We start from the raw sequence: 24,163 nt of genomic DNA, 5'->3' as shown, positions 1-24,163 counted from the left end.
CCAGCATCACATGGACAACCTTGCAGATAAATCTAGGCATTCAAAGTTTCTACTTTCTTAATATTTCAGTCCCATCTTAGATACTCCCCAGTATTTCCTGGCATATTGAGAGAGGTTTGGCAGAGTAACTGTGGAGGAAGGATGAGCAGAAGATGGGTGATAATATGGGCTTCAGCTTTTGGTGTTGGGAGAAAAAGCACCCATTGATCTGTATCTTGTTTGGGTGGAAATATGGTGTTAATTATCTTCATGACAGACAGATTTGGCAATTCATTTTAGCTGCTTTAGATCATGCATTCCTCTGGCTGGTAGACCTTCAGAAAAAAAAAGAGAAATAGATCTTTGAGGTGAAGGAAGGAATGCCATAATAAGGACAGATGTCGCTGTGACGTTTTAGTGTTGCATTCTGCAGGGACTTGGGTTTAGATATCATCAGTGTGATATTCATGATTTCCCAGTCCATTCAGCAGGGCCAGGGTCAGGTAAATGCACTCTTCTTCTTGAGTTCAGGGGATAAAAGGCACAGCCAGTAAGTGTCTGTAAGGAAATTACAGGGGTAAGAGAAACCTGGGACAGAAAGGTGTTTGCTTCTTAGGAAAGCTCAAAATAGCTTTGTCCATGGAAAAAGAAAATCCTTTGTCTTGCTCATTATGATTCTTCAGCCTCTCTGCTTGTTCATATTTGCAGGAGCCTTCAGACTAAAAAGTCACTTTCCATTTGTCTCAATTTTCCCATTTCACTGACTATATTCCCCTTCCAACTGGGGACCAGTAACAAATGGTATATGCATCAATAAGGCAAATTTGGAAACAATTTATTGTGTTGGATGAAGTAGAGGGCTAAAGCACATGAACTGCTGAGGACTCATGAGCAATGGAACACTAAGGACCCACAAAGAGCCACAGGAGCCCTCCAGCCCCCTGCCATCCTGAGGGTGGCAATTTCTCTGTCATTCTGCAAACACTCCAGGAAGCCAGAGTGAGATCTTAGTCCACCACCTTGAGGTGTTAAAACAGAGTTGAAACCCAAGAAATGACATGGATTTTACAAGTTCAGCACTGAATGGAAGCCCTGATTCTAACAGCATATTTTAAAATATTGTACTTACATGAACAAGAGCTGCTGTTTACACAGATGATGATCAGTCCCCTCCAACTATTATCAAGCAACAGAAAAGGTTTAGCCATAGAATGTCAGTGCAAAATAGCCAAAATTGAGAAGAAAGTGGAGAAGAAAAACCTATTCCCTGTACAAGAAAATGCAAGCTTCTTTCTCAGTGTTTCTTTTTTGAAGTCTGAATGCAGGATCTCAATGTGTCAGCTCAGTACCAAAGCTCTGGAAGGAATGGCTCAGAATAACATATCACAGGACTGCAAACTTGCCTCTCAGAGAAACTCAATTCTGCAAACCCAAACCTTGTACCAGGGCTTCGTGCTGAGATCCTTTCTCAGGTTATTTCAGTCAATGCCTTTGTCTTGAAAAAACCCTACTGGTTAACACCACAAAGACAACCTGATCCAGTGCTGTCCACCACACTTTGAGGCTTCTTACAAAGTTTTTGGAAGAAAACTTGGGAAAATTTCCAACTCTTTGAAAGTTTTTCAGTTAATCTGACAACTTTCCAAAACCAACCTCAGTGTGTCTTGGCTTGGTCTGCCAGAGGAGAGCACGTAGGTCTGGTAAGAGCACCCTGCTCCTCACTGCTCACAAACTGGGATACTGGGAGTGCCATGGGGAACACGGGATGGGAATGACACCATCCAGAGAGCTCTGGGCACTGCCTGCTCACTGAGCTCTTAAAAAAATTAAAAATCAAAAAAAGGTAAAAAAAAATAAATCACTGAGCTCTTCAAAAACTCTCCAACACAACAATGTGAGTGTAATGGTGAAAAGCCACTACCTCAATTGCCATTGTGACCATGTCACTCAGTATTTCCAGAGAACAGCCTCTGAGCATGTGCACAACCCACACATTGCATTAAATTGTGAGCTGAGACTTTGAGACTTGCAGATGAGGCTCCTTCCTTATCAGTTGCTGTGGTGTGAAGACTCAGCACTTCTCTGCTGCACCTGGCCTGACCTCTTTTTTTCCCCCCACTGATTTATTTAGGTTTCTTCTCTTCTCCTAGGCTCTGAGTCTCATTTTTTATCCCAGATACCAGCAATCCTGGCTGATCACACGCTGTGGAATTGAGCGTGTCTTGCCTGGTTTCTGTAAGGTCCAAGGATAAGGTCCTGGATAAGGCCCTGTCCCTCAGAAATTAATGTTTAAGCCTCAATTTGAGCCAAGAATTGAGATTAAAATTCCGCTTGAGAACAGAAGGTCTGGCATTATTTTGCATTTCTTAATAAAATGTTTCCACTGTTGTAGTTATTTACTCTCCTCTCTGGAGCACCCACTGCTGACTAGGCAAGGGCTATCCATTAAAGGCTGTCTCTCCTCTCAGCTTTAAAGGAAGTTTCCTCTCTTTGACAGGAAGAAGGTAAAAGAAATTAATTTTTCTTTCAGCATCGCCACACCTGGGGAAAGGATCTTGCTTACAGATAACAGTGCAAGGAAATATTTTCCTTGGGAGAAAAAGAGAAAGTAAAGATCAAGGTCAGAGGAGGCAAGTGTAAAGATATGTGACTGCCTTCAAAATAGCCTTCCACAGAACATGTGGGGGTGTTGTTTTATTTAATATGGAAAACATGCAAGGGCACCAAGGAGGGGCAACTGGCCTGGGGCTCACAGGGAGATAAAGGGGCTGCAAAGGCTGGCTGCACAAATATGCTGAATTCCAGTGGTGCAGAATGAGGTAAACAGGCAGATGTAGCAGGGGAGGGAGACAGCATTTACCTCTACATATATTCATAAGCAGGAGCATGGCCCAGTGCCACTGTCCCTGAATTCCCTTGTCCTTGTCTTCCTGCTAAGGGAATGCAGAGACTCTGGCTAGTCTTTGCACAGGGTTCCAATGGGAAATTCACATTGCTTTTGCCTCTACCAGAAAACCACAACCCCATGCAGAGTTTCAGGGAGTTTGTCGTGTCCCAAGGTATGGTCCAGCAGCAGCCCCTCGATCTCCCCATCACCAGGGGATACAGGTCAGTGCTGTGCCCGGATGATATGATAAAAATTTCATCTCACTTCTCAAAAGTTCAAACACATGCATAAGTCATGAATCACAGAATGGTTTAAAGATCATCTTGCTGCAAACCCTCTGCCATGGGCAGGGACACCTCCCACTGTCCCAGGCTGCTCCCAGCCCTGCCCAGCCTGGCCTTGGGCACTGCCAGGGATCCAGGGGCAGCCACAGCTGCTCTGGGCACCCTCATTCAGCCAAAACAGTCTCAAAGCCATCTATGAGTGCTTAAGAATCTGCATATCTCCTCACCCAGTGACTGAAACTTCACTTCCCAGAGCTCACTGGTGGGATTTTCCCTCTAGTCCCAGTAAGACACAGAGGAAGTGAGCCCAGACAGCCTGGAGGGTTTGGAGGGGATTTGGTTCTCAGGTTGGCTGTGCCAGCTTCCAGGGGCACCCATTTCTGTCCACTGATCACAGGTGGAGCCCAGAAAGACTAAATTAAATGTTCTGTCTGATTTTTAGCCGGCTGTGTCACTACCTGAGACATACAGACAGGGACAGTGCTGTTAGCCAATGTGATTTAATCAATGACTCTCAGGAAAACTGTCATTAATTCCTGGCTACTGATTTAATTCTTAGAGCATTCCTCCACTTGAGCTAGCTGTAAGCTACCCACAAAATCATAATAAAAGACAAAGAAACAGAATTCAGAATGCAAGTTATGTTTTGGGTTTCTCTTTTTTCTTTCACATTGTGTTAAGAAGTCAAAACTGGACCTGTTTCTGTGGGAACTTGTGCTAAGGTATGCAAATATTTCAAACCAAACCAGTCCCATTTTCCAATGAGAGTGGGCTAGGTTTCAGGCAAAGATGCTTTCACAGCAAAATCTTGGGAAAATTCACCACTTTCCACATTTCCAATATGCCAATATCCATCTCATGCTAAGTGCCAGCAATTGTTTTAACAAGGCTACAACCCAAGAAAGCACTTAAGCACATGCTTAACTTTCAGCACATGAGTAATCTTAGTGATGTCCTGGGTTTTGTTTTTAGAGTCGCTATTGTTAGTTACCTTAAATTTTTAAACCTGTAGGGACAATTTGCGTCTTCTGAGATGCATAATTGGGCTATGAAAAGGGATGGTAGCTTGTGATTACTGAATTGTTAATTAATCATTTTTATTCTATTTAAATATGCTTTAGAAGACCATAATGATGTATGCTTCCTTGATATTAGCTGTACTAATTAGATCATCTTTTCTAAATTAGAGTGCAGTTTTCTTAGCAGGTTTCCTTTTATCTGGTGTTCATTTTTCAAAAGAGCTTCATGTTGCTCCCACAGATGAGTGAATCATTTCCAGGGAATCATGTTATGCAAAAGATGTTTTTCTTTCTGGCAAATGCTTATGGGTAGATCATGGATCTCCTTGAAATTAGTAAATATTTTGAACTTTCCTTAACAGTAATGCATCCTTTTACTAGATGACTGTAACTGTATCTGGGATGACACACAGCTTCTACAACAAACTGGTGCATTTGCCATGTTTCCCATTTCAGAACAATCTCACACCAACACAACTATGTTTAGTGACCCATGAAAGCAGAAAATGGAGTGGGTGAAACACGTTTATACACATGAACATGCGCATGTATTTCTTTGCACACTTTCTTGAGCAGTTAATTGATGCTCCTGCACTGAAAGCCTTGCTCTCTCCTTCTCCACCAAAATATTACTTTCAAAAGATTGCCAAGGAAATTATGACCATGTTATTCCAGAGGTCCTCCTCTAGGTTAGCTTAAACATTTAATTAGTGATACCTAGTTAAAGAAAACCTGAATGACACATCTCTGTACAGCCAGCTCAGAAATTTCTCAAAGACCACCCATGAAATCTCAGGCTATCTCATTTGGGTTTAATGATCCTGGTTTCAGATACAAACTATGAGGACATCCTATCTTGGTAATTCTTGGCACATCTGTCTAGTTCAACACCTTAACCATCACTTGTAGTGCTGGACATTAGAAGGATCACAGAATCACACAGAATCATGATGTTGGAAGAGAACTCTAAGACCATCAAGTCCAACCTATGCCCTAACACCTCAGCCAGACTATAGCACCAAGTGCCATGTACAGTCTTTTATTAAATACATCCAGTGATGATGATTCTACCTCCCTGGGAAGAGCATTCCAGTACTTTATTATTCTTTTGGTGAAAAACTTTTTCCTAATGTCCAACCTATCCCTTCCCTGACATAGCTGGAGACTGTGTGCTCTCGTTCTGCCAGCGCTGCCTGGTGGGAGAGCCCAACCCCACCTGTCTGCAACCTCCCTTCAGGAAGGTGTAGAGAGCAATAAGGTCACCTCTAAGCCTCCTCTTCTCCAGGCTAAACATCCCCAGCTCCCTCAAACATTCCTCACAGGGTTTGTGTTCCAAGCCCCTCACCAGCCTTGTTGCCTCCTCTGGACACACTCAAGCATCTCAACATCCTTCCTAAAGATGAGAAGAACAGGGCATCGCTTTGACCTACCCAGCTCTCTGGAAAGCAGCTACTTACGTGTCAACAAATCTCCTGCTGAGGTTTGAGATGACCACTGGAGATCCAGACTGGAAAGGGGGGTCCCGGACCACTTTGTACTGGATGGGTTTGCAGCCTGAGCACAGGGTGCTGTGGGGGACAGAGCTCAGCATGGCAGCGTCGATCTCCAGGTGCTCATCCAAGGTGTAGATCTGGATCCCATACACCTCCTCTCCCACCTGCCCCACATCCAGCTTTATGGTCAGGGGGATGTCACAGAAGACGTTCTGCGGCCCCAGCGAAATGTTCTTGCCGCTGACGGTGAGCAGCTTGATGTCATTCACTGCTCCACTGGAGTCCCAGTCTGGGGAGACGAAGGTCACCCAGATGGTGAGGGACTCTGGAGTCAGGGGGTAGCGGAATTCCAGCTGCAGGTAGCAGCCCTGGGGCTCGGGGCAGGCTGGGGGCACCGTGTGTTGGTTGACGGCAGAATTGGGACTCCACGTCCTGACGCTGGATTTACAGGGCTGCTCAACGTCAGGGTGCCCTGGAAGGGAAGAAGGGATCAAAGAGAGGGCACAGAAGAAGAAGAAGTTAGAGAACATGAGTTTTCATTGGCATCAGTTTAAAGGCAGGCTGGTGGCAGGAGAGCATATCTGTCCAGGAAACCAATTATTTACTTCACCAGAACAGGCAGGGCCAGCACGGGCAGGAGGAACAGAACACCAGTGTCTGCTGGCCAGGTGGGAGACACAAACCCAGTTTAAGTGCCCAGCTGGACTGGACACCACACAACACACTCTGTGCCAGCGCAGCTGGGCCTGCATTTCCTATTTCTAGTGTTTTACTCTGTGCCAAACAATGCTATTTTCTACCTCTTCCACTCAGTAATTTACCTGATAAACAGAGTCACTTTGCCTCCAGTTCACCTCCTACTTATTCCCTTGCCTCTCATTCGAAAATACAATATTTTTGCCTTTAACAAAGACAAGAAAAGAGCCTTTGTTTGTTCCAAGAAGCAGTTGTGCTGCTCAGGGGCAACTCCTGTGGCATTTACAGGTTGATCTAGCATGTTGTGCAAGGCCCCTTTTTTGGAGGCACATGGAGCACAGGTCTGAGCTGTCTCTTTGCTCTCATTGTGATGGAACAACAGGCACTTGTGCTTTTACTCTTCTCACCATTGGCTGTGTTCAACTACATGGGAGGTAGTACTAAAAAATAATGAAAGCCACAATGCTTGCTGGGTTCCCAAATACTATGGTAACATTACAACTTGGCGTGGAGTCATGGACTGCAAGATCCAGAGGGGTCAGACGGGTGGAACAGTTGGTAACAGAATCCAGTGAGAGCTATAAATTCCCTTTTCCTTCCCAAATAATCACACAAAAAGGGAGGCGAGCATGACAGGGAGAAGGCAAAGTACAGAAAAGAAGATAAAGAAAGGTAATGAGAGGAGAGAAATGCAGAAGGCAGAGGGGAAAAAAAGGACAGCACAGTTGTTTGCAACTGAGGAAAAAAGCAAGATAAACTACTGGGCATACATGGACAAACAGGACATCACTACTAATTTAAAGAGAAAAGGGCAACGTGTGAAGGTTATTCTGATTGTCTGTGATTCAATGAAGTGTTAGAAATGTGTCTCTTTTGTCAAGGATAAACAGCTCAGGGAATTCTCCTGTTCATACCAAATGAACCCAGATGCAGACTAGATTTCCTGGCAACCTTCCTGCGATTCAATGTTATTGTCCTGCAGATGCCCAACTTTTCATGCCTCCCCCTCACCTCCCATATCCCAGAGCCCCTCTCTCCTCCTCACATGGCACAGAGCAGCAGGAATGCCACCAAGGCCAGCATCTGGAGGGACCACAGCAGCGATACATTTTGAAGAGAGCCAGAGGTCCATTTAACACGCTCGAGTTTCCCCCCTGGCAAGTGTGTGAGTGGATAATCACTGTGAGCAGCAATACCCCATTCAGCTCACGTTATCTCACCCTCATTGCCAGCTGGGTGTGCTTGGCTGAGCCCTCTGACGGCTTTCTCAGACCCACAGCAAACTCCTGACTGCAGCCCAAAGGTCTTTTTTAACTCCAGCATCTCAGAGGGCTTTGGAAAGATGTGTGAATTTTACCACTGCCCTCTTGCAGAATGGAAAATGGAGCTAATGGCTCAGAGCCCAGTGCGTCCCCACCTGGGATCCTGCAAATTCACCTCTGTCAGTTCAAGGCTCAGAAAGACTTAAATTCCAAACAAACCTGCACGTTTTGGTAGGTCAGTGTGTGATCCCTGGAGATGCATGAATTTGACTCAGCCTCCAGGGAGCTTAGCACACAGAACATTACCCCAAAACAGGTGGCAGATTGTAGTCATTCATAAAAACCTCAATGGAGTTGAGATAAAGAGACTCTTTTAAATATTATCCAACACCTAGACCTGGGTAAGAAAGATTGATTTAATTATGGAAGAGGACAAAAACCTTATTTCATATAACTGGATTTCTAGAGAGTGGTAAATACTCTGAAAATTACAAATATTTGTATGTAGAAAGAAAGGGTGTAGAAGCTATTCTTCCCTCTGCACTCGGATTTTGAAAATCCTTTGCCTTATGAGACAGATCAGACACAGAACAGCATCTCATGCAACATCACGTCTTGCCTAACACAAAACAGGAATGTGAGGTTTGTGAGGCAGAGCCAAAACCCATGTCCTGGTTGGAGAGCAGGGATGGCAGGTTTGGAGGGTGCCTTTCCCTGAAATTCTGTCCTACAGCCTGGTCTGTCAATCCCTCATTGTACAGTTAGGTGCAGTCCCTGGGATGAACTCCCCAGCACAAGGACAGAGCCTCAGAGCCCATCTGGCATCAGGAGTCTCTCAGAATTCCACCCCTCCTACAAGTGCAATTCACCTGCCAAATTTCCTAGGTGGTCAAGATAGAGGAACCACCCAATGGGACTCCAATGTCCAGCTGGGACAATTACGATACAGAAAGAATTGCTCTTGAGGGAAATATTAGACCCAGGAAAAGGCTGAGCTCTAGAGCAGTGCAAGGCAGCAACATTTTTATAATAATCTCACACTTCTCTCAGTCAGCAGTGAGCCAGGCAGGAGGAACAGACTGATATATGCATATATTGCACAGCAAGCAAAGGTACCCACTGGGCTTGAGCCAAAATCACCTTTCTTACATAAAACCCCCATTTGACAGAGTTATGGAGGTGCTGTAAGGTTTGTTGACCTAGCTGGTGCTGCTGGTGAGAATCCAGGTAGGTTAGAGCCTTCTGGCTCTACGGTGAAGATAAAGAGTAAATCAGAGCTGCCTGATCTCATGAGACTTCCAACAACCCCTGCCAAGGAATAAGCAGCCCCCCGTGCAGGGGCCACAACTGGGATGAGAAAGAACCATGAGATGCTTCAGCCCTCAGTGTTGGATCCCACCATGCTCAGGAATGAGAAGGGAATTAGGAAGGGCACTGCCCACAGCAAGGTTTTGCAATGGGCACAGCTCCCACATAGCCCAGACCACTGCTGGTGCAGCTGCCTGGGGTAGGAGACCTCAGGAAAATGAGATCAAACCCAAGCAGAGCTGCTCCAGAGACACGTGGGGAGTGTGTGGTTTTCTGCTCAGAAGCTGGATGAGTCCTACAGAACATTTTCCATGTGTGTCATCTCAGATTTTAAAACAAGTTCATTTTGGCTGTGCTTTTGCCTCCTTTGTCTTTGTTTTCCAAGGACATTCAAGCAGTGGAGATTTACACCCAAGAACCCCTGCAGAAAGTGAATTTAAAGCTTGAGTACTCACAGATAGACAATTAAAGAAGCCAAACAATGATCTAACTGCTATTTGTAACTCAGACCAAGTACAAATAGGCAGAGGAGTGGGGTGGTGGAGACAGAAAATCATGGAGACAGAAAATCATGGAGCAACAAACACCATACACTGGGTATATTTTCTATCCTAAAGTGGCAACAACTCATTAATCCTGAGGACATGATTACCAAACTTCTGTTCCATAGAAGTAGCACAGGAGCGACTAAATGAGACAGATAAGGATCAGACTGCACCCTTCACAGTTAAGAACATGCAGGCACACACAGCAAGAAGAGGAAATTAAATGCAAAATGCTGCTGAGTAATAAATCTTAGAGTAGCTTAGTTTCTCTAGGAATGATGCCTCTGGCAAGACGTGTGAGATCTAGAATAAAGCCAAAGCTTGGTGGAGAAATTTTGATGGAACTGCATATTTCAATGGAATACACAGTTCTTTCAAAATAAAAACACTTTGCAAAATTGGGTTTATTTGGCCAAAATTTTATCCTGGAAGAGAAAATGGCAAGAAATTTTTAACACTATGGGAACATTGTGTTTTGACATTTTTGTGAGAAACCTTTTCACTTTTGCACCTTGAAACACTTTCCATTTTGATATTCAAAGTTGCTTTTGCCCTAGATTCTATACTAAAAGTGTATATTTTCAAATGCGATAATTTAACCAAAGTTCATCCGAGCTAAACAAAACATTTTGGCCGGCCTCAAACACTTTTTTTTTTATTATTTTCCTTCATGTAGAGTTTCAAATGTTTCAAGTTTTGTTCCAAATGAAAACAGGTTTCAAAGTCTTGTAATCCTTGGCTAAGAGGAAATTCCACCTTCTACCCTGAGCTACTACTGCAAGTGATCCAAACTTTGCTAATGCTGTTTATTGGGTGATCCAATCACCCTCATACTCAGAGTGCTGCTTCCCAGGATGGAGCTTCCCCCCACAGGCCAGGTGTGCTTTGAGCTGTACCCAGCAGCCTTGCATGTCCTAAAATCATGGGATAGTTTGCTTTGGAAGGGACCTTAAAGCTCCACCCCTGCCATGGGCAGGGACACCTTCCACTATCCCAGGGTGCTCCATCCAACCTGACCTTGGGCACTTTCAGGAATGGGGAAGCCACAGCTGCTCTGGGCAACCTGTTCTAAATTTAGGGGGTGAGTTGGAGTGAAACACACCTGGGACACAGGTGTGTGGGGCAGAGGACACTGACCACTGTCCCATCAAGCAGCAGGGGCACAGCTCGTTGCACGTGTCCTGACCTTAGGACAAGGGAGGGCTCCTGTGCACCAGCCCAAATAATATTCCTTGCAGAATAACGCCCATGTGCTTTAGCTGCAGGACAAATAAACCCTTGACATAAGGAGGTATTTGTATAATGAGTTTGCAAAATCCAGGATTGTCCTTGGGGCTCAGTGACTAACCTGTGTGCTCACGGTGAAGTGTGGCTGCTCCGGAAGGAAAAGCTGGTGAGGGACAGGCTGAAATAATGCTCTGCTCTTTCCAAACTGTGATTTGGGATGGCTGACCTTTGCCTGGTACAATCTTAAATATGCTCCACCACACACACCCAGGGACATAGCGGAAGGGACGTGTGGAGGAGTTAATGATGGAGATCTAATGGCAGTGCTCAAGCAGCCCTGCAGACCATTGCCCCTCCGACAGGCTCCAAGAGAATGACTTGCAAAACACCCTGAACAAGAGGGCTTGACGTGGTCACCTGCATTCCTGCTGCAGGGCACTGGCCCAAAGGGCAGCCTCCTTCCAGCCCGCTGCTACTCACCACAAGTGAAGGCAGCACAAATCAGGCCCAAATAAAAAATGACTCCTCACTTTTGGAGCTGGAGTAGAGGGAGAAAACAGCTCCCCTGAGGAATTCGTCTGGCAGATGTGAATGGTCAGCATTTCTTGGCACTCTGCTGCTTTGTGAAATTCATGTTCAGCTGCTGGAATTCACTTAATTCATGGGCAGGGGCAGGGCTCAGGGGCCAAAACACAGGTATTGGAGCCAGTGGCATTCCTTTAGGGCACAGTGTTCCTATGCCTCATAGCTCTGTCCACGTTACATGCAGGTGTAACCAATCACTCCCAGATTTTCCCCCTCTCTTTGTGGCTCCCCCTTTGCTCTGTCCCACCCTCTGTCCCACCTTGTGTCTGCTCCCACCCCTGTGACTCACCTTCAGCCTCCCGTGGGCTCCAGTGCCCCGAGGGATCGCAGGGCATGGGAGAAGAGGCGCTGAAGGCGTACTGCACCAGGACTCTTCCCTCTGCGCACAGATCACACGCTGATCCCACTTCTCTAGGAGGCCAGGAAAACAGGAAAACACACCAACTTAGTAACAGCTGAATGAGCTGCTTATTCAACTATATTAAAAGCAATAAGACTTAGAATTCAGGTCCACTTAACCCCCTTTTCTCAAGGCACTGACAAAAGTGTTTTCCGATGCTGACCTTCTCTAGATTTAAGTCAAGAGCCAGTGTAGAAAAGCATTTTTGAGCCCTCTATCCAACACAAAATGACAGCAACCTGGGAAATCACATTCACCTATATTCTTTTCCCCTGGACCAAACCATGACAAAGGAAAACACGTGTTGCTTAGGGGTTAGAGCAGAGAAAATTGCCTCAGGAGTTTTCAGATCTATTTCTGCTCTCACCATGGATTTATTTATTGCTTGAACTTGCAGTATCTTTAGGATTGTTCTACCAGCAAGATTGGCTGAGCAGGGATATCCAGTTAAACACCAGTTCACAAATCCCAAACTGGTTTGGGTTGGAAAGCACTTAAAGCTCACCTCATTGCACCCTCTGCCATGGCAGGGACACCTCCCTCTGTCCCAGGCTGCTCCCAGCCCTGTCCAGCCTGGCCTTGGGCACTGCCAGGGATCCAGGGGCAGCCACAGCTGCTCTGGGCACCCTGTGCCAGGGCCTCACTGCTCCCACAGGGAGTAATTTCTTCCTAACATCCAATCCAAAACTACTCTCCATCAGTTTAAATAGTTTTTCGAATACATTCACGAGATCAGTGTTTAAGATGTAGACTGGAGTAACCCAAATATCCTCCATAAGGTTAAGGTGATTTCTATCAGCTGAGGATGCAATTCACACAGTTCAGCCCTATGTTCCTTGAGGTCACAAATCTGGAACTCTGTATGACCCAAAGTACATGGTTATTTACCCCAGTAAGCTGCTTACTATTCAGAATTAATTGTTCTGTGTTAAGGAACACTTTCTGCTGAAATGGAAAGTTAAAAATTAATTATCCTAATGATCAAATGCACCGGAAAGGACAGAAGTTTTAGGCAAACACTTTGTGTGTAACACAGTGTACTCGCTATGCTACTCTAGTAAGAACGGCTCCAGTCAATTATTAAATAATTTATATCAACTACTACAATCAGCTATGCAAATTTTAACCATCATAACCACCACTGCATGATTTATTTCAGCACTGATGTGAAGAGAGGACTGTGATCCTTAGAGAGAGGTTATTTGGGATCCTCAGTGGCTGAGCCACCCTGAGAGAGACAGTCACTGGCTGAATTGTGCAGTGCAGGAAAGGATGCACCTGCTAAAAACGCCTGAAAAATACAACGTGGCAATGGGGAAAATAAAGAAGAGGGAGACAAAGGTGGCCCTCTCTTCCTTTCATGGTCTGTAACACTGGTAATAAAAAAATGTGGGCAAGTTGTGAGTAACTTCACTTCGTGTCTCACTTCACCCACCTGCACCACTGGCATGATACTGCCTCCCTATTTCATTTCTCAGCTGCCTGTTTAGCAGAGGTTTAGGTGTCTGACTCAGCTTGCCTGAATAATACATGCAAAACCAAAATTTTTAAAAAATCAAGAAACCTGAATAAATGGTTCTGATAAATCAAAATGTAAAATTATTGTTGTGCAGTTGTTCTTCCACGACCAGTCGGGATAGAAGTCCCTGCAATAATAATCCTTCAGTTTCTCTACAAAGAGACTCCTGCATTAGCACTTGGTCCTGGATGAGGAGAGGGCTCTGGAAGCCAAGTTTCCACAATTAGGACTGCTTTTTACTCAAATTAGCAGCTATACTATTTCATCACAGGCTGCCATGGTGGAAAAAAACTGTAGGCTTATGGACAAACATTTCCTTTTACCAGTGAGGACTTGGAGGTAAGAGAGAAATCACAAGGAGCATCATGTGGGGAAGGCTATGAGCAAACTTTCTCTTTTTACTTTTCCAGTTTGGGAGCCAAGCTCAACCCTGATGTAACTCCACTGGCTGAAAGGACTTACACAGGGGATGACTCTTGGGTTAAAGTTTTGGTCTGCAGACTCTTGCACACAAATCCTATAAAGAGCCATGAATGTCAAACTTAATTATGGAACTGCATTTACAGGCTTATGAAAACCTAAGCCAGGTCCTTATACCTTATGAAGCCATAGACAACAAGAAAATAAATGAGCATAAATTCGTTCAAAAAACACTATTTATTAGGAATGATGGCCATACCTGCCACCTTATAGATGGTGGCACATGACTGCCCAAAGTGCAGGCTAATGGAAAATCTAGATTTCTCTGTTTTCTAATAAGCCAAGTACTGGGGAAAATCCAGCTTGTGAAGTTCAGAGCACAGGAGGAATTCATTCCTACAGCATGATATTTCAGTGAAGTGGGTTCAAAATTTAAAGATTACTAGTGAAAAGCAGACCATTTCCTTCAGGGCCAGCACCAGTTCAGTAGGCAACTCAAAACCACTAAAAATCTGTCATTCCTTTGGGTAAAGTGTGCCTGCTTACAGACTAAATTGGAGCTGCTGTACTTGAAATTCAGGATTGGTCCTCTCCCCTCTGAGGCACTGAAACTTTCCAGCAAGGTTTAACAGAGTCATTATCAAGCCCAGCCATCTCTGGGACACCACAGTGACCAAAATATTTGCTTGCTAAGAATGAGATAGAATCAGATTCATGGAAATTAATGCTGTCACCTCAATGAAAACTTGGAGAAAGATGCATTCAAAGATTTCTGCCCAAATTTGCTGCAGAGCCCCATGACAATAACTGTTCACATCTGCCCACGCATCTCAGACAGGAGGTGCATGAATGGATGTTCAGAGACAGCAGATGAACACATCCAATGGATGCAGTCAGGAAATGAAGAGACTTCTCTTTTTCTGCCTTGTTTTCACTTGTTTCTTTTGCTTTATCGTTATTTTATTATTACATGTTATTGTGTGGGCATTTTTTCATGCTTTTTTGAAAGGGAGGATGGAGAACAGGAAAGATTCCAATCCTGCGGATAGGAGCTACAAGAAGAAATGCTGGTTCTTGATATATTTGATTATTAGGGATGTCTGGGAGCCCAACCAGCTGCTGGAGCTTAGGGTCAAAACATCTTGACAAATTTACATGCAGGTAAGTGACTCTCTAGAGTGAGAGAGCAAATATCAGTGGAACACTCTGAAGAGGGTCCCTCAGGAAGAAGATTTTACTTCTGTGCACAACTCTTGTGTCTAGTTTTGTTAAATTGTGAGAACACAGGAGAGCTACCCCCAAATTTACAGGAACTAGGAGTTAATATTGCTCTCTGCCCCTAAATCCATGTAAGTAATCATGTGATTTGAAGACCTTATGAGGAAATCATCTAATTTACCTGTGACAGAGTTGCATCTAAGCAGGGAACAGACACACAGTCTTTAATTCCATGCCCCATCTCCCTTCAACCTGTCAGGACCTCCCACAGATGCAGCCAGCCCAGCGCTACGGTTTTAAACAGAAGGCTAAATTTTCCCTCCCTGACTTTCATTAAGCAGAGGTCACTGCCTGTGCACAGCTCTGGAGAATAAAAGAGACATAAAAGGAACTTGAGTTACGCCGAGCACGCCCACAGCAGCATTGTAATTGGGATCAGGAGTGAGCTCTGGGAGTGGAATTCCTCCTGTTCCCTGCTTCCAGCACTCGAAACAGTCCTGGAGCAGGGAGGCTGGGCCCAGTTTTTTCTCACCCAGAGTGGAGGTGTGCTGCAGGACCACACCTGATGTGCTCCTGTGGGAGCCCCCTGACGTCAGGTCTTCATTAACAACTGTTTTGCGCTGGAGATCTCCTTCTATTGGGCCACAACACTTGCTAATGTAGCCAGAGCCATTCATCCTTTGAAGGCCCTTTTACACTGTCAAAACAGCAAGGAAGGGGCCTCTGTGCATTAGAAACCAGGCCCAAGGCACTCAGCAGCTGAGTATCAGTCTTCTGTTTTTTACATGAATAGTCCCATTGAAGTGAATGAGTTTATTCATTCAAGTGAGGCAAGTAAAATTTGGGCCAATGGTGTGCACTTTGTGTAAAAATATCTGCAAAGATTTACAGTATTCCCACACACAGATAAGATTATACTTGGCCAATTTTACCTCCTACTTGTCTTGCACAGTGACCCAATTTCACAAATTGATACAGGCATGAGTCTCTGACCGAGCAGTGCTGGACGCGGCGGTTCTGGAAGCTCAGCACGTGGGCTTTTCCAGGATTAGTCACTAGAATAACACTATCATCCTTGTTTTGATTAGCAGATCAAAAATTTGGGCATGTTTTAGACAGGATCACTTATATGTTTCAGTGACATTTTTAAATGGTCACGGCAACATTGCTGTATCTGTTAGCAGTGGGAATCTCATTTTAACAAGGAATTGGACTCAAAGTATTTGAGGCTGTCTCTTTAAATCTCTTCAGTAATACTGAGCACACAGATTTGAAAACCCAAAGGAGTATTTTTTTCCTGGAAAATCACTCTTTATTTAACATATGATAACTCTGTTATGAAATTTTAGATTTAACAGGCTATCCACTGTGTGTTATTTAAGAAGCAAGTAACTAGAGGTTATTAAGAACATATTGATTGAGTTATAAGAAATATGTAATAAAGTCATATTTGGTTACATAACAATTAACTCCGCATCAATGTGTTTTTTAGAGGCAGATGGCATTTATTTAACGCACAATAAGCATCTTCTGAAATCTAAATTAAATTGGAGAAACTTAATTTACCTAAAAATGATTATGGGCTGAAAAATTCTGAATTAATTTTCAGAACTATATGAGACCTTTTTGCAGGTAGGGAATAAAAGGATTTGGTTACAAAACCATAATTAAAGAAAACACTGTTCAGAGCACAAGACCTCTCTTTATCAATTCCTAACAGGATTTGATTTCCCTCCCCATATTAATCTACAATAAGGGTGGAAAATCTCATCTGAGCAGAAAATAACAGCTCTCTGCCTAGTGGGATAAAGCAGAGGCTGGCCACTGAAATGGCCACGGTGTCCTAGCAGTGCTGGAAGGAGTTTCATCCCTGATGGAGGCAGTGGTTTCAAGGTGCTCTCCCAGCACAAAGCAGCAGTGCTGAGGCAGCTTTTTGGGTGCTAATACGCTTGTAAATTTGGCCTCCTGTGCTCTGAACTGCTGCGGTCCTGAAGGACACTCCAAGTTTGCTCTCTATAAAACAACAAAGCAAGAGGTGGAGAAGAAGTGCAAACGGGGATGTGAGTTAATGGTAATGCGAGAAGGTCACTGATTTGGGAAGTTCTCTGCCAGGACTCCCATAGCTCCTGCAGCTCATCCAAGAGCTGCATAAGAGCATTTAGATGTACTACCCACTTACTCAGGTCATACTGGGGCAGAATTGCTCTGAATGTGGTGTGCAGTGAGGTGCAACTCCTGCCCAGAGCCCTCCATTTTCCATTATTGATATCACATAGCTGCATGCCTGCCAGACAGGAATACACACCCCTACGCTGACCTGCAGGACAATATTCACATCATATCCAGGGGGCTGGGACTTTGACTCTGCCTTGCTCAATTCCCATCTCACATCTACAGCTCAGGGGAGGAGGCAGCATTTGTCCCTGTCCCCAGTCCAGCCACCTCCTTGCCCATGAGCTCTGTGTTGTAAAAGCAAGATCCACTTTGTCCTTGCAAAGGGAGGAGGGGGAACGTGCAGGCACAGCTGAAGCCCACAGGTATTCGTGAGCAGCAACAACAGCAGGAACCACAGGGCCAGAATCTTTGATTGAAAATTCCTCCCATAACATAGGGAGAAAGATTTGCCCTTTACATGGCAAATCAATGGCCTTCAACTGAGTGCTACAGGCTGAGAAAGGAAGAGCAGACAACAGATCAATAACCTCCTCAGTATGAACCAATTTAGGAAGGAGCCTTAAGCCAGGCTGAGCACAGCACACGACCAAGCTACACTCCTGGTTCATCCCCTTCCCATTTTTCCAGCGCCAAAGTACAGAGCAGAGCATGATCACCTTTCAAAGAAGTGTCCATCGATGGGTGGAAACCACTCGAGGGTGACAGAGGTGGAGGCCCGAGCCACAATCTGGGGGGCAATTGCCACGGGGGCCGGTTTCTTGGTGGGCTGCCAGCTCTGGTAGACCAGGTCCAGGTAGCAGTGCATCCTGGCCACCTGGTTGGGCGTGAAGGAGTCGGTGCAGTCATCGTCTGCAATTCAAACAGAAACCTCGTCAGCCAGCCACGTGGGAGCAAGGGGAAGAATTACAACCTGGTGAATGGCAGCTCCTTGGAAGGGCCGGGCTGGGATCCCACAGCACTCCAGAGTTAATGGTCTGTGAAGGAATTAGCGCAGCCATCACTTGTGGAGGCAGGTGAAAGGAAACAATGGTTAAAAAGGAAGGAAATAAATCAATAAACGTTCCCTCCCCCTGACCTGGGATACACCTGAAGCACCCAGAGATCATCTCTAAATGAGGCAGAGACACGGAGGGGGAAGAAACAGAAAGCTTCAGTGCAGCGCCTTCTGGGCCACCAGTGGAGCTCTGGGTTTAAAATAATTTCACATCTAAAATAATGTCTCTGGAAGGGTAAAGAATTTCACATTTAAGATAATATCTCTGGAAGGGTAAAGGATGGTAGTGTAAGGAAAAAGGACTGACTGGGAGTCATGCAAACTACGGGCAACAGACTGTCAGATCTCTCAGATTAAAACACAACAGAATTTAAAAATACATAACTTTTTAAAGTTCTTAAATTTTCTAATGAGGAAATAAAAATGTTCTGAAAGATCAATTCAAAATATCATTTCAAACATTGACAAAAACATACGTTTTTCGTGCAGAAAATAACTTTAGTTCTATAAAATTCTCCCCCATTACCACTATGATTCTAACCCCTTTCTGAACTTTTCACAATCATTTCTTGATACTTCTTATTTCTTTTTTCATTCAAAATAGAGGAATAATATGCTGGATGACTTCCCATAAATACCCATTTCTCATTTCATCTTGTTTTCCTCAAACATGATTTGGCAACAGGAACACATCCAGTGCCCTCTGAACACCATACAGCTTTACAACTACAATGCCCCAGAGAAGCAGAAAATTGCTGTTTCTCTATTGTGCAGATCCCAGAGGGGATAAATATATTGTGCAAAGTCACCCAGCAAAGCCATGCTGAGGAACTCGACGCTAAGCACTTCAACCATTTTTTCTGGTGCTCTTCCCATCAGATGAAAAGCTCTTGAAAACACAGAGTGTTTCTTCACATGTGCCTGCAGAGTTCCCAGCCCAGCAGAGCTCGGTCCCAGCTGGGATCCAAACAACAATGACAGTTCTGCACAGGTCAAGTGCTGCACTTCTCTGGGAAGATGCAGGTCACCCCAGGCTGCTCGTGTAAGTTCAATATTGTGTGACAGCGTTAGGAGGTGCTCTGATGTTTGCAAGTCTGTGCCCTCTGGTACTCCAGAGGAACAAGAAAATATGAATTTCTTCTAAAGACAAACGGGTATTTGCTGGCTAATTTAAAACCTGGCCACATCTTCCCAGAGATGCAGGCAAAAGGAGATGGCTCTGGTGAGGATCCTGCTCAGACTCCAGCCCTCCCACAGTAGGGACACGCCAGCTCACGTGTTGTCCTGTGTCTCTCCCAATCCCACTGAGCAGTGACACTCCTCTGATCAAACATGCATAGCAGAAATACACACACCACCCCCTTGATAATATCTACAAATCCCTGTGGGTATGCAAAAAGCTGCTTTAATGTGACATCTCTGGATTTCCTCAATAATTATTGATGGTCTACCCCTGAGCACGCTGTAAAAGCCATAAATATTCTTCACGGAAGCACAGAAGGAGACAAAGGCCCTTAATAGCCATCATAAAAGAACAATAAAATATATATAGGACAAAGCAGTGGGACAATGGCACAGGAGAAAGACGACCTGCATTCTCAATCTCAAACACCAACACCGCCTGTCTCCAGGGGGCGGGGAAGGGAGGAGAGGTGAGGGAGAAAGGTGTTTCACTCAATATCAAGAAAAGTTCAAGATCCTCAGATAAAGCAATAATTAGAGAAATTCTATATTTCACTGGGATGATCCAACAGAATTCAGAGGAAAAATTTGCAATGATTTCATGAAATGTCATCTAAAAGGCTAACTTATCTTTTATTTGGGAACACCACAGCTATTTGGACTTGTAAAAATAATTTACAAGTCCTATTTCTCACACCACTTAATCTTTTGGCCATTGTAACTTGTTATTCCAGGAAAAATAAAAATTATCATTTAAACTCTGTGCTTTGCTCAGGGCTGGGGGTAGCTGGACAGATGGATGGGACAGGAACGGACAGACAAATAAAATAGGATCAAGCTGTACACGAGCAGCAAAACAGAAATGAAAGAAAGGCAATTCCTAGAACTCCATGACCTCAACCTACATGTTTCAAAGGTATTTTGACAGCAATTTGATATCCTGCTATATTTTACTCCACTGGCAACAACAGAAAAGCAAACAGATTCATGCTTGAGCTCTAGAGATATCTATCACGTCACTTCACTTAATTTTTCAAGGAAAAAGAAGAGGTTTCAGCTCAGAACACCAGCACACATGTAGCTCCCAGGAGCAGATGGGTATCTCTGTGGTCTGCCTCTGCCTCAGCTCCCGAGTCAGCTGGCAAGGCAAGTTCTCTTTGGAAGATAAGAGCTCAGAGTTTTGAAACAGGCACGTTCCACCCCTCACCACATGCACACGAGCAGCCTTGGTGGGAGGATTTAGTCATCTGGAGTGGCACTGTCTTATCTGAGGGATGTTACCATGGGGCTGGACTTGGTGCTCAGGCTCCCTGCCCGACCACAGGCACCACAGCACTGAGCACTGAGGAGCTCACTCGGTGTGTTTGTCCCTGAAAGCACCCTCTAAACAAATAGAAAAATAGAGAGAAAACTCAGCATTGCTTTTAGCTAGTGCCACAAAGGGCATAAAAGCATTTTGGTTATAAATCATTTCAATCCATGCCCCAGATGACATTAAACACTTTGCTTCTCTACAGTTTTATTACAGAATAAGCACTCCTGTGACCTTTTGAGTGGGAAATCTGTGTTTTTGCCTGGAGTATAAAGGTGCCCTTCAGTGTCTGTTAGTATATTGGTTGCCTTTAAAATGTTGTTGATTCTGTCAGCTCACTGTCATAGCTTGTCACCACAGAGAGACCCTGCGGCTCAAAATAAGGGAAAATACAAGTCAAGGTATCCCTTGCTCCTTCTGAGAAATAACAGAGGAGCTCTCAGCTCCCCTTGAGCTTCCAGAGGTGCACCAAGGACCCCACTCCAGCCTCACCCAATGGGCAGGGTCTGGAGCAATTTCCCTCTTTGGGATATGCTCTGTTAGGAGAATGCACATCTGGGCAGCAAAGCTGTGCCTGCAGAGCTGGACACACATCAGCTTTTGCTTTGAGGGGTGGTTTTACCACACTGATATGGAGCCTCTGTTGCTGCACTCCCAGCACAAACCAGCACAGCACACTGGTAGCCCTTGGCCAGGCAGAATCCCACTATTCACATTTTGGGATGTGATTCCAAATCAAACTTAAATGTGGCATTTCAACGGACACCTGGAGGCACGGGCAGTGCCTCATTAGTTGTCCACTTGTCACAGGGTTATCTGACAGCCTTGATGGTATCAATACTCATATGACATTCTATATCTCCTTGGGAGAGTATAAACAATCTCTGGATTTGAGTTTTTCAAAGACCTCATAGATCAGGCATCCAGATCTCAGAGAAATAGGGTGTCAGGTTTGCTTAGAGCCTTTAGAAGCTGTTTTTTTAATGCTTATCTCATTTCTTCCATCCCCCAAACCTTCTGCCTGGTCTTCACATGAAGCCCTGTGAATTTGGGGAAAACTGGGATAAAAGAAAAGGAGAACTAGAAGGGACTTCTGATCTATTGGGTCTGATCCCTCATCAAGCCAGGATCTAGACCTTTATCAGCACAAAGAAATGGACTGAGAAATCAGGGGTTGTGGTATCCACATCCTCTGAACAGAGAGAGACATAATTCTCTCTCCCAGGATTTTTTCTGGGGAAGGCAGTGAGAAAACAATTCTTACCTCTATTTACTGCTGCTGCTGTTTGGCCCGTGAAATGTGCTATGGAGATTGTTTACCAAAGGTGATGGTTGTTTGGATTGATTGGCCAATTGGGTCAAAGCTGTGCATGGCTGTCTTGAGACAGTCACGGGGTTTTCTTGAGTATCTCTTTAGTATATTAGTATACTAATATATTTATTAGTATAATATACTATATTAGTATATTATACTAATATATATATTAGTATAATATAGTATAGCTTAATAAAGCAATTGTTCAGCCTTCTGAATGATGGAGTCAGAGCACATTATTCCCTGGCTGGGGGATCACCTGTCTCTATGATAAGGGGTAATACCACAATTCTTTGTTCCTGCTCACCCACAGACCTGTCCCCAAAAAGCCCAAGCAAATCTCAGTACCTGCATAGCTCATGAAGTTACTGAAGGGCGTGTTCAGGAAACTGTGGAAGCCACAGGTGTCATTGCCAGGCCCAGGGTCCCCACAAAGCTTGTGCTTGGGAGCAGGGTTGGTGTCACTGCACAGGTCCCCGGTCTCGAAGGAGGGCTCTGTCTCCATGCACGGGTCACTGCAGGACAGGATCTCAGAGATGCCCCTGAAGACGTGATAGAGCCCCAGGCTATGCCCAATCTCGTGGATCATGGTGTGTGTGTGGCCGGGGATTCCGTAGAAGGAGGGATTCAGCACGATGCCACCTGCAAGGGCAAAGAGAACAGCTTCTGGGTTGGCCTTGTGCTCCTCAGGACAGCAGGAGAAAGGAGAAAGAACACCTTCCTAAGGGGAACTCCTCTGGCCCTTTGTTGGATCATCTGTAGCAGAACCAGACACATTTCCTGCCCATGAAGTTTCATCTCACCCTTAATCTGGGGCTCCAAGGAGAAGGAACTGTGCAACAGAGCTCAACATCCCAAACCAAAAACACTGCAACAATCAGTCTTTCAACTGAATAAACTCAGTGTAGGTTTTTGTTAGCTTAAAGGAAAATCCTGCCCAGCAAAGTTTCATCTCGCACTTAATCTGGGGCTCCAAGGAGAAGGAACTGTGCGACAGAGCTCAACATCCCAAACCAAAAACACTGCAACAATCAGTCTTTCAACTGAATAAACTCAATGTAGGGTTTTTTTTAGCTTAGAGGAAAATCCTGCATGAAATTACTTCTTACCATGCTGTTTTAGATAATTTCATGTGCTTGAAGAGTGTGACTCTGCCCAGAAAGGTGTAAGCAACGTATTTGACACCAAGAGTCAAACAAAACACACCTGGAACACTCTGTGTATAATATTCCCCAGGGTAAAGGTGTGAGAAAAGCCTATTAACTTCTGAAATACCCTGAGAATTGCAGAAGACTCCACCAATACTTGCAAATTAAGAGCTGGGCAAAGTAAATTGTGCACACCCAAGGCTGGAGCAGTTATTTCAGGGTGTCCTGAGACAGCTTTGAAGCAACTGTCAGAAACACACTGTTCATGTACTCAGACAAGCCTGGCTTGATCTGAACTGCACAGTCCACTAATGAATATGCATTAAGTCTAAAGTGTCAAAAAAATATGAAATCCTGCAATGTGATAACCCTGAAAGAACTATGTGTTTATTAAATGTTTTTGCAAAGAAAACTAATGGTGTTTTCTGTTGCATGAATTAAGGGATGTGCAAAGAAGCAAATGGCAAATTAGTGAGGATTTACAGTACATTGATAATCATATGAACTATATTTTTATCTCAGCTAGATGTACCTTTGTATTTAAAATATGCTTGATATTTTCATTATTTAGCTTGTTGATATCAACTTTTCCAAGCCCTTTATTTAAAATCCATTTTGTGTCCTGCCTATTTGAGGAGACTGCTTTGTAAAAGTTATAGTGGGAATATAAATCTTGGACATGGTACTCTAATAATTTAGTGACAATGAGGAGAGAAAAGGTTTTGGCAGCAGGAGCTTTATCAGAGCCTGTAGCACAGGGAAGATGAGATCACCAGGTTCTGATGCACCATAGACCCTTCATCCTCATCTGCCTGGAGACTTGGTTGTAAAAAGCATGAAATTAGAGGAAAACGAGACCATGAAGTTCTTAAGAAGTCCTCTAAATTCCACTCTCAAAGCAATTATGTCTATACCATCCCTCACACGCTCTGGCCTGTTGCCTCTTCTCAACCCCTGATGACATGACTGCCCCAGCAATCAATGTCAGCACTCAGCATCCCTACAGCTGCAAGGATTTAACTCACATCTAATCTGAATTGATTTTTTGGCAATTTAAGTTCATGACTTCAAGTCCTTCCTCACACAGATATGAAGAGCAGAAGATTCTCCTCCCCTTTCATCAGCTTTTATGAGACTGTCATCATCCCCACTTCAGGCTCTTTTCCTTCAGCCTGAATCACTGTAATTCCTTCAG

At 44.4% G+C, this 24,163-nt stretch overlaps 1 protein-coding gene across 1 annotated transcript in view; it reads right to left on the bottom strand.

The window, feature by feature from the left end:
• PAPPA (pappalysin 1) overlaps nucleotides 1–24,163 on the bottom strand; it is a 175,474-nt gene that overhangs the window by 96,523 nt on the left and 54,788 nt on the right. Inside the window, exons 4-7 of the mRNA XM_058038277.1 lie at nucleotides 22,169–22,462; nucleotides 17,674–17,866; nucleotides 11,575–11,696; nucleotides 5,627–6,134 (exon numbers count right to left, since the gene is read on the bottom strand). Coding sequence (XP_057894260.1) covers nucleotides 5,627–6,134; nucleotides 11,575–11,696; nucleotides 17,674–17,866; nucleotides 22,169–22,462 — 1,117 coding nt within the window. The remainder of the gene's footprint in view (nucleotides 1–5,626; nucleotides 6,135–11,574; nucleotides 11,697–17,673; nucleotides 17,867–22,168; nucleotides 22,463–24,163) is intronic.

The sequence above is a fragment of the Melospiza georgiana genome, chromosome 20, assembly GCF_028018845.1.
Source record: "Melospiza georgiana isolate bMelGeo1 chromosome 20, bMelGeo1.pri, whole genome shotgun sequence".
In the NCBI taxonomy this organism is placed as follows: Eukaryota; Metazoa; Chordata; class Aves; order Passeriformes; family Passerellidae; genus Melospiza; species Melospiza georgiana.
This window is presented reverse-complemented; position numbering and strand designations above follow the sequence as displayed.